Consider the following 10,920-nt stretch of genomic DNA (forward strand, 5'->3'; position numbering starts at 1 on the left):
GTGGTCCCTGTGCTTTGCTAAGCTTATTCTAAATAGGTGCTTTAGACCACTGAGCCATCTCACCAGCCCTCTCATCACCCTTTAAGACTGAGAACACTGCACCCTTAAGTCTCTATTGCCCTAAACCTGTGGTCACCTTGGATTTCAGCTGAGCCTCACATGACTGAGACTACCCCTCATATCAGAATAATTCCTCCCATGAGAACTAGATTGCCCCTCAAGTCATGAGATTCTTCCCTACAGAAATGAACTGCCCTTCAGGTCAGGAAGATGCAACCTGTGCTGGAAACCAGGACTAAGATAATAACTGATGAGACCTTGGTCCACTTCAGCTGACCTCCTGCACCTGTGGGCACAGCAATCTGATCATCGTCATCACAGTGTGCCCCCTCCAGCTACTCAAGGTGGAGTCTTTTCTTTCTCTTCTCTTCCAATTAAAGCTTTGCCAATTCATACTGTCACTTGCATTGTAATTTCTCTACAGTCACTAAAACAAGGACCCATGCTAGCCAGGGACACTATTTTGTTAGTCCTAAGAACACTGCAGGAACCTAAATCTGAATGAACAGATTCAGCAATGAATGAGATAGTCCCTGCTCCTAAAATGTTCGCAGACTAATGGCCACTTTTTCTTCCTGGACTTCATTTCCTTTCTTTCTAAACTGAAAAAGTCTGGACTGAGGCCTAAAGACTCTGTCACCGACCAACTCGTAGTATAACTCTTCTGGAGATCCTGTTCCTACCCCTCCAACCATCCAGAATGGCCTCCAGGTCTCCCCCCTTGGGATCCCCTTGAAGAGTACAGGCAGTTGGACTCCCCTCTCCATACCATGCAGTCCATGAGGATGAATTTGAGATTGTCTTCATTAAACGCTTGGTTCCCGTTTCGGTCGTAGGCGGCCCAGATGTTACTGGCAATGGCCGCAGTGACCCGGGCGTCCGTGTCGCCATAACCCGAGTAGGCCAGGAGCGATCCCTCGTTATTCAGAAGCCTGGCGAGGGGCGGGGAGGGACATTGACACAGTCACGGGGAAAAGCAAAACGCCCAGGTTCCTATCCCAACTCCTACCACCGGCACTTCTAGGAAGGAAGGGCTGGGCTGTTCCTTGGAACATGCCCTAAGCACTGAACACACTGGCTTCCCTTTTGAAGAGGGGCCCTTGAGGCCGGCTCCCCCAGCAGCTGCCTGCCTGGCGTCCTTCCCTGTTCCTCCCGCAGACAGCCGTGCACCGCCCCACTCCACTGTTCGCCGCTCAGGTCCTCCGTGCGAACTCACAGGGTGCTCTGAACGCCTCCCGTGTTGGCTTGGCTGAGCACCTGGGTCAATGCTTTGGGACGCAGCATGCCTGTGGTTCCTAACCCTGGGCTTCTGATCCCCAGAGGGGCCTCCTGCCGGTCTCTGCCAGCCGTTTCCGCAGACCAGCGGCCCCAATCTGCCGTGTCCCGGGAGTCGTAGCGTTCCAGCTCGGCCCCCGTAGTGGCCACACAACCTGGCCTGCGCGAGGGGCGCTGGGATTTGTAGTTCTTTTTTGGCCTCGCAAGGCTCCTTGGGAACTATAGTTTGTCTTTCCAGTCAGGCCACCCGCCTATGAAGCAAAAGAGCGGGAGTAAAAGGACAGTGGCTGTATTGGAAGGACGCTTAACCCCTTCGGGAAAAGGAAGGAATCATTTCTACTAGTCATTTCACGGTTCAATAGTTGTTTTTTTTTAAAGCTCGTATTTGTTAGGCACAACTTTGGTTACTTTTCAAAGCATGCTATGCACACTTCTGGAAGAAGCGAGAAGAGCTATTGAGGAAATCAAGGCTCAGAAAAGACATGTAGGCAAAACGCCCAGGTTCAGATCATCCGGGCCACTGCCCGCGGGTGCACAGGTCCGCCCTCGAGAGGATCTGCGATGGCAGCCCGTGGTGGGAAAACCAGCCTCCAAGGAGCAAGGCTTGGGACCTGGGGGGGAGGGGAGAGTCAGGCCTCCCACAAAGGCAGAGTTGTCTCAGAGAGCATAGATAGCGCGGTGACACGGAGAGTCCTTTGTCCCAGAGCACAGTGAGCCGTAGAGGTCGCCAGCCAGAGCCCGCCCCCCTACCCGACAGGGCGACACACCGGCCCTCCGGCGGACCCCGCTGCAGTTCCCCCCCAGGCCGCCCGGGGCGCTGTGGCCGCGGCTGGCCCGGAGGGGGCGGTGCAGCTTCGGCGAGTCGAGGGGAGAGGGTGTCGGAGCGCCAGGGCTGAGCTCTGCCGGGCGGGTGGGGGAGAGGAGGAGGAGGAGGAGGAGCCGGGCGGGCTGGCGGGCGGCCGGGTGGCGGCGGCGGCATGGCGGAGCCGAGCGGGGCCGAGGCGAGGCCCCCTATTCGGGTCACCGTCAAGACCCCCAAGGACAAGGAGGAAATTGTGATCTGTGATCGAGCCTCAGTCAAGGAGGTAGTGCGGGGGGAGGAGGACCGAGGAGTGCGGAGGAGGGGTCGGCGGGGTGGGGGGGACCTGGTCGGCCCCAACGGGAGGCGGGAGGGGAGAGGGGGAAGCGGGCGTCCTTCGAGGAGAGATCTGTGGAGCGTGGCGCGTATTGGGGCGCGGGTTTGACTGTGCTGCCAGGGCTGGGGGCGTGGTGGAGAGTGGGCAGAGTGCGCAGTGCACCGGACGGCGATAGGACCCTGGGTTTGGGGCGAGTGTACGCCCGGATTGCTTATCGGGTTCGAGGCATCGAGGCAGAGTGCAGCCCGGGCGAGTTGCTAAACCGCGAGAACGGGCGAGGGCTGGAGGAGCCCTGGCGCCTACTGTGTGCCCTAAGAACGCCTAGCCTACTCCCGGGATTGCCCTCTGCCCAGGTGCTTCCTACCCTCCTTGCGCTCCCAAATCGAGGTGGTCATCTTGGGTTCTCAGCGCTTCTGGGATTTGCAGAGTGTAGTAGGTGCTCAATAAAAAATTTGTTGAATGAGTGAATGAGGGGCTATTGCCTGTCTCACTGCCGATGACTGCTCCAGAATTTCACATAGGCGGGGCTTAAGATAGGCCATCTGGTTGGAAGATAGGGATCTGGGAGCTGCCTCTGCTTAGCAAGTGCACTATTTTTACTTAAGAGTGTACAGGTTTTGTTTTGTTTTGTTTTGTTTTGGAGGGGCTGTTAGAATTTGGAGGTAGCCGAGGGTTAGTGGTGCAAGGTGTCATCCCATCACTCCGGAGGCAGAGACAAGAGTATCAGGCCGAGTTCAAGGCCAGTCTGGGCCACATAGTGAATTCAAGGCCAGCTTGAACCACATATGGAAACCTTGTCTCAAAAAAAAAAAAAAAAAAAAAAAGAAAAAAATATCAGGAAACATAAAAGTGGGAATTTTATTGAATATATTCAATATCTGAAAGCACTTGCTGAGTATGTACCAGGCTCTCTCCCAGCTCCAAAAAAAAAAAAAAAAAAAAAAACCTTGGAGAGATAGCATTTGGAAAATGGGCGAGGCTGGCGCTTGGTGTTATCACTGCCCCACACCCCATATAAATCACTAAATTCTAGGATTTAAAGAGTGTTCAAGGTAAGGCTCAATTTGAAAACAGTCCTCAGAAAGGTGTGTCTGGTTAAGAACTGGGACTTTGGTAGCAAGCAAGACCTGAGTTCCAATCTCAGGACAAGCTACCTAACCTCTTTTTTCGTTTTTTCCTCCTGCATTTAGGACAGGGTCTACAGAGTGTGCAGGGTTTCACTATGTAAATCGGACTCTAGTGATTCTCCTATTTTCAGCCTCCCAGGCGCTGGGATTGCAGGCGAGCACCACCATGCCGTCTTAATTGCCATCTCAGCCATGCTGGGGATCGAACCCCTGCGGCTGCTGTGCTCTGTCTAAGCAGGCACTTTAGTCGGCTGAGCTATCAGGCTGGCCCTTAACCTGTCTGATCTTACCTGTTTCCTCATCTTTAAAGTGCAGATAAGGGGCTGGGGTTATAACTCAGTGGCACATTCCTGGCCCCCACACACACACAAAATGCAGCTAGTGAATTAATGTACAAGACTGCTAATGTGTGAGTAGTTAGTGCTCAATAACTGGTATGTATTTATTGTGAGAAAGCTGGAAATCAAATGAGGAGAAACTGAGATTCAAAGAAGAGCAGAAGGAGCCGGGGAGATGGCTCAGTAGAATAAGCACTTCCCTGGCAAGCACAAGGGCCTGAGTACAATCCCTGATTCCGGAAAATAAAATAAAATAAAAAAAAAGAGCAGAGCCTAGGTCCACAGCTGCTGTCCACAGCTGCTAAAAGAGTTGGGATGGAGCTGGCTGCACAGGCAGCACCCTCACGGGGCACAGGGTGGAGGGCTGAGGCTGGAGAGGGGACAAGTAAAGGCTTTCTAGGCTAGGAGGGTCTAGGTTGGAGAGGAGAGAAGAAGGTCTGTTGCTGGTCTATGTGCTTGACTGAGAAAGGAGCTGCTTAGGATTGTAAATGTCAGGACAGACTGGGCAACTTATTGAGACCCTGTCTCAAAATAAAATGCGAAGGACTGGGCACGTAGCTCAGTGGTAGAGCACTTGCCTAGTACACATGAGACCCTAGATTTAATCCCTAGCTCCCCCTCCCCCTAGCTGCTTATTGTAGCTGGAGGGAGGCAGCTGATATTGCAGAAGGGACTTCCTGTGAAGAATGAGAGGTCAGAACAAGGGAATAAAGAGGCTGTAGAAAAAGAGACAGGGTCTCCCGTGGGTGGAACCCAGGCAGCCTCAGCAGTGATCTCTGCCTCTGATTGCAGTTCAAAGAGGAGATCTCCCGGAGGTTTAAGGCTCAGCAGGATCAGCTGGTCCTGATCTTCGCAGGCAAGATCCTCAAGGATGGAGACACACTGAACCAGCATGGGATCAAGGATGGGCTCACTGTCCACTTAGTCATCAAGACCCCTCAGAAGTAAGTTCAGGAGACAAGCAGACAGCTTTAGATTGGGATTGGGACATCACACCCAGAACTTTCTTACCTGTTGGCTGTACTTCAGAGCTGCTGTCCAGGCCCAGCCTCCTGTGTGCTTACTATCTCCCCTTCTGGGAGGAGGATCTAAATTACCACTTCTGCGATGCCCCAAAGGCAGATGCTCATAAAAACTTCCTCCTCTCCTGCCCCCTATCCTGTTCTGGAGGTGATCTGGGTGGACAGTAGCTGAGTGCTGCACAGTGCTTTTACTTTTCCTCTTCCTATGCTCACTCCAACCAGGATTCTCCTTTCTCTGTCCTCAGGACTCAAGATCCAGCTGCTGCCACTGCTTCTTCCCCCTCCACTCCTGATCCTGCCACAGCACCCTCCACCACACCTGCTTCACCTGCCACTCCTGCCCAGCCTTCCACCTCTGGCAGCACTTCTTCGGATGCTGGCAGTGGAAGTCGGAGGAGCAGTGGAGGGGGTCCCTCTCCAGGGACTGCTGGGGAGGGACCCCCCAGTGCTACTGCATCTATACTCTGTAAGCCTGTAGGGAAGAGAGCACAATCTTGTGTTGGGCTAAGGGATGGAGGAGAGCCAAGAGGAGAAACATTGTCCCTGCTCCTAGTCAGATGGAGATAGGGACACTTGAACATATGGCTCTAAGACATTGGTGCTTGAGCTAACCTGGGGAGGAAACTAGTTTGCAAGGACTCCTCAGAGAAGTGGGCATACCTAAGTGTTAGTAGTGAAGGGAGAAGGGGGACTAGGAATGTGGGAGCCTTGGGTGAAGAGGTTGGAAGACCCTGGCTCCAAACAGTAAGCACATGGAGAGTACTTATTTACTCATTCAACAGGCTCCAGCTGGTCACTTCCCCCCTGCTCAGCATCTGACATCAATGAGGTCTCACATCTCTGTGCCCAAAGCAGAACAGGGTTGGGAAAAGAGGAGTGTGAAAACCAGTTAGGGGGGCTGGTGAGATGGCTCAGTGGTCTGGGGTACCTACCTAGAACAAGCTAAGCAAAGCACAGAGACCAAGGTTCAATCCCCCAGCACCACATGCCAGCCAGCCCCGCCCCCTGGTGGGCTGAGCTGGCCACACACACACACACACACACATAAATAAATAAATTTAAAAAAAAAAAGAATAGTTTAAAAAAAAAAAAAAGAAAACCAGTTAGGGTCAATTATGAAGACCTGATTCATTGGCTCTGCTAGGTGGGGGAGGGGCTTTGGGGGTAGACTGTGATCCTGTGCCCTCCCTACAGCTGGCTTTGGGGGCATCCTGGGGCTGGGCAGCCTGGGCCTTGGCTCTGCTAACTTCATGGAGCTGCAGCAGCAGATGCAGAGGCAGCTGATGTCCAACCCTGAGATGCTGTCACAGATCATGGAGAACCCCTTGGTCCAGGATATGATGTCTAACCCTGACCTCATGCGCCACATGATCATGGCCAACCCCCAGATGCAGCAGCTGATGGAGCGGAATCCAGAGATCAGCCACATGCTCAACAACCCTGAGCTCATGAGGCAGGTGGGTATGGAGAAGGCCAGAGGAATAGAAGACCTCTGGTGCTCAGCCATGCCTAACCTACCCTTTCCTATCTTGTCCTACACTGATTTGTTCATTTTATTTGTTAACAGCCATAGTTTGAACACTTGAGGTCCAGTGCTAGAAAGATATAGGCATAGGTTTTGAGGAATTACTGGTCTTAGAGGGAAGTGCACAAGTAAACAGGCAATTATAGGAGAGTGTGGTTAGTACTGCCCAGAGGATAAACACAGCATCCTAAGGATAGTCAGAGTTAGGAATGACTTCTGACCATACCCTGGGGTATAGAAACCTTTGGGGGAAGTATTACCAAATCAATTCCCAGTGAAGGAAGTGGGTGCCAGAGACGAGTATTCAGGGCCATAGGAGAGTAAAGGCAGAGGCTTGGGAGGAAAAGATAATTGGATGTTTAGGAAATGTGACTGGGCAGGCCTAGTGAGGAAGGGAGATCCTGCGGAGGCCATTTCAGCCATGGTGTTCAGGAGCACTGTCGCAGGCTCTAGCCCACCAGGCGACGAGGACAGATGGTCTTCCCAGCAAAGTTGTGGGCATCTTGCTGAACTCACCAGAAGGTAATTTCTATATGTTCTCTAAGGGCAGAGATTTTCAAGTATTTTGTCCCCAGAGTATAACTATTAACTGTTAATCTATTGTTGTCACTCAATAGACTTGAGATGAATGAATTATAGGATAAGATATCAGAGTTCTGTTAGGCTTGGTGTATTAGTCTACAAAGGTATCTTAGAAAAGTCAGGGATAGGGCAGATTAGGAAGAAAGGAGAGGAAAGGCTTTCTAGGTTGGATATGAACAAGTGGCAGCTATATTCATTGTCTACTATGAATTCCCCTGGGACTGACACCAGAGACCCCCTAATTGAAAATGAAACTCTGGACTCCAAAGAAGAAAATCCTGTATCTTCCATGTTCACCAAGGTTCAGTAGGACTGGGGTGTAGTGCAGTAGTGGAGCACCTGCTTAGCATGTAACATGCCCTGGGTACAATCCTCTGTACTTGAAAAAAGAGGTAAAGACTTAAGAGTAGGAGTTATGGTGTCTTTAGGTTTGTCCTAGCCGGAACTTTTTCCTGCCCAACATGTCACAGTATGGTCTTAATCAGAGAAGCCAACCTGCCCTTGAAACCTATCTGTACCACTAACTAGCTGTGTGTCTTGGGGCAGGAAGTCTGTGAATATCTCCACTCATTTTCTCATCTGCAAAATGGGGGCAAGAATACCTGCCTGGGGTAATTATTGTGGGATTACATCATTTGATTTCTGCAGCTTTCTTAGTCCAGATCCTATATGTAATATGTGCTCAAGAGATGCTAATTTTTTCACTGCTGCCTCCCCTGATGCATCTCTTCCTGCTCAGTTTCTGTGGGCTCTCTAATACTTCTGTGTCTCTTCTGATCATTTTTTCCCCCCGGAACCAGGGATTGAACTCAGGCCTTTATGCTTGCCAGGCAAATGCTTATTCCACTGAGCCATCTCCTTAGCCCCTCTCTTGATCTTGAGAGAGTGATCTCACTGAAACCAAGAGCTCATGGTCCTCCACTAGAAAAAGCCAACTAGAATCCCCACAGGGAGGCAGAGTGGGGCACAGATTATAGTACAGGAAATAGTTACTGACATAGACCTCCTGCCTCAGAGCTCCCTGGTTTGATACCCCCAGCTAGGCTTCATCTCATCTTTCTGTCTTCCCCAGACAATGGAGCTTGCTCGGAATCCAGCCATGATGCAAGAGATGATGCGGAACCAGGACCGGGCCCTGAGCAATCTTGAGAGCATCCCTGGAGGGTATAACGCCCTTCGCCGCATGTACACAGACATCCAGGAGCCCATGTTCAGTGCTGCCAGGGAACAGGTAGGCCAGGGGCTGGGCAGTGGAGAGGACAGCCTAGGTTCAGGATTCCCTACATACTAGGCAGGCAATCCTGGGGTGGTTTTTGCTCCCTCTCCTTCCCCAGAGTTCTGAGGGATGGGCCTTGGCTTGAAGGTGTTTTCATAGTGCAGAGCAAGGGATGGTCCAAGTTGGCATGGACCAGGGCACAATGTAGCTGAGGTCCTAAGAAAAGTGGTTGAGGTAGAATGTGTGAGGGACTAAACTTCTTGTATGCAGTGCTGAAGGATTGTCGGGCAGACCTGGGATCAGATGCCACCCCAGTACAGTGTATCTCAAGTGTGGTCCATGGGTCATCACTGTCAGGATCACCCAGTGAGCTCAATAGTACTGAGATTCTTGGTGCCCAGCTTTGGGCTATGTTTTAAGTCAATCTTGGGTCACAGCCCAGGATTATATACTTGAAAAAAAATGCTTTATGAGTTCATTGCAAGTATATAGAAAAGTATAGATAAAAATAGAACATTCACAAAACTCAAATTTTAGGGGCTTTGCTGGATAGCTCAGTTGTTTAAAGCACTACTTGGGTAAATGCAGGCAGGCACATAGGACCGCAGTTCAATTCCCAGCTCCAGAAGATATACCAGTCCGGCCCTTAAGGAAGCCTGAAGTAGCAAAAAAAAAAAAAAAAAAAAAAAACCTCAAAATTTTAGGCTGGCGGGCTGGTGAGATGGCTCAGTGGTCTAAAGCACCTACTTAGAACGAGCTTAGCAAAGCACAGGGACCCTGGTTCGATCCCCCAGCACCACATGCCAGCCAGCTCCGCCCCCTGGTGGGCTGAGCTGGCCACACACACAAACACACACACTAAATATAATAAATTAAAAAATAAATAAATATTTAAAAAAAAAAGGGCTGGTGAGATGGCTCAGTGGTCTAAAGCACCTACTTAGAACGAGCTTAGCAAAGCACAGGGACCCTGGTTCGATCCCCCAGCACCACATGCCAGCCAGCTCCGCCCCCTGGTGGGCTGAGCTGGCCACACACAAACACACACACTAAATAAGTAAAATAAATAAATTAAAAAAAAAAAATTTAGGCTGGGGAGATAACTTAGTAGAATAAGCACTTGCCTGGCAAGCACAGGGTCCTGAATTCAATCTCCAGTACTGCCAAAAAGAAAAAAACAAACAAACAAACAAGCAACACATTCTTTTATATCCATGTTGCAATGTAGAATCTCATTGGCTTTTTTTTTCCCCCCACTTTTTCATTTTGAGACCGGGTCTCGATAGGCAGTTGAAGCTGACCTTGGCTCAGACTGGCCTTGAATTTACAACAATCCTCCTGCCTCAGCTTCCCAAGTACTGGGATTATAGGCGTGTGCCACCACGCCCAGCAACTTGCTTTTTATGAAACTTGTTTTTTTTGTACTGGGAATCAAACTTAGGAAGGACCTTGTACTTGCCTTGTAAACACTTGTGCCACTGAGCTAAATCCCCAGCCCTTGAAACATTTTATCGAAGAATAATTTAACTCAGGAAAAGTACAAATATGCGCCGGCCAGATAGCTCAGTGGACTAAAGCATCTGCTTAGGCAGAGCGTTGTGGCCAGGGTTCGATCCCCGTATGCCATGCTGGTCCCACCCCAGGGTATGCTGAGGTGGTGGTTGAGACTGGGCGGGTGGCATGCCTGTAATCCTAGTGTTTGAGAGACTCAAAACAATTACTGTGAGCCTCATCTATGTAGTGAACCCAGTAGACCCTGTACTAAATACAAAAGAAAAAAAAAAGAAAGAAAAGTACAAATATGCCATGTATCACATGTCTGTAATTCCAGCTGTTTGGGTGGCTGAGGCAAGATGTTTTCAGGCTTAAGACCAGCTTAAACAATTTGGTGAGACCCTGTCTCAAAATAAACTAAAAAATCTGGGAGTGAATCCCTGGATTCAATCACTAGTACTAATTGAGTCAGGTGCATGCTTGTAATGCCAGCACTTGGGAAGCTGAGGCAGAGTTGCCACAAGTTCAAGGCCAGCCTGAAATATGTAGTGAGTTCCTGTCTCAAAAAAACCCCAAAAACGGGGCTGGTGAGATGGCTCAGTTGTCTAAAGCACCTACTTAGAACAAGCTTAGCAAAGCACAGGGACCAAGGTTCAATCCCCCAGCACCACATGCCAGCCAGCCCCGCCCCCTGGTGGGCTGAGCAGGCCACACACACACACACACACACACACACACACACACATAAATAAATAAAAACATTGATTGGAATGGTGTGTATACTTATAATCCCAGCACTTGGGAAGCCAAAACAGGAGGATCACAAGTTTGATAGCTTGGACTATACAGGAAGACACTGTCTTAAAAATAAATAAATAAATAAATAAATAATAAATAAATAAATAATTTTAAAATATTTTTGCTGGGCATGGTGGTACATTCCTGTAATTCCTGCACTCAAAAGGTTGAGACAATGGAGTTTTGGGTGTTTTTTGTTTTGTTTTGTTTTGTTTGTAGTACTGGGGATTAAACTCAGGACCTTGCACTTGGTACACAGGTGTGTATGCCATATATGTTTTGTGAGCTATATCCCCAGCCCACAAAAGGTTGAGACAAGAGGATCCCTGTGAATTTGAGTCTAGACT

The 10,920-nt window shown here is 49.9% G+C and overlaps 2 protein-coding genes across 2 annotated transcripts in view; one reads left to right on the forward strand and one right to left on the reverse strand.

The window, feature by feature from the left end:
• Lamtor2 (late endosomal/lysosomal adaptor, MAPK and MTOR activator 2) overlaps positions 1-1,482 on the reverse strand; it is a 4,645-nt gene extending 3,163 nt beyond the window's left edge. Inside the window, exons 1-2 of the mRNA XM_004629746.3 lie at positions 1,277-1,482; positions 830-992 (exon numbers count right to left, since the gene is read on the reverse strand). Of these exons, the coding sequence (XP_004629803.1) occupies positions 830-992; positions 1,277-1,344 (231 nt within the window). The 5' untranslated portion in view covers positions 1,345-1,482. The remainder of the gene's footprint in view (positions 1-829; positions 993-1,276) is intronic.
• An 803-nt stretch (positions 1,483-2,285) lies between these two features.
• Ubqln4 (ubiquilin 4) overlaps positions 2,286-10,920 on the forward strand; it is a 24,982-nt gene continuing 16,347 nt past the window's right edge. The window contains exons 1-5 of the mRNA XM_004629744.2: positions 2,286-2,420; positions 4,729-4,880; positions 5,204-5,424; positions 6,153-6,415; positions 8,138-8,296. Coding sequence (XP_004629801.1) covers positions 2,313-2,420; positions 4,729-4,880; positions 5,204-5,424; positions 6,153-6,415; positions 8,138-8,296 — 903 coding nt within the window. The 5' untranslated portion in view covers positions 2,286-2,312. The remainder of the gene's footprint in view (positions 2,421-4,728; positions 4,881-5,203; positions 5,425-6,152; positions 6,416-8,137; positions 8,297-10,920) is intronic.

Source organism: Octodon degus, unplaced genomic scaffold (genome assembly GCF_000260255.1).
Source record: "Octodon degus isolate 3935 unplaced genomic scaffold, OctDeg1.0 scaffold00032, whole genome shotgun sequence".
Taxonomy (NCBI): domain Eukaryota; kingdom Metazoa; phylum Chordata; class Mammalia; order Rodentia; family Octodontidae; genus Octodon; species Octodon degus.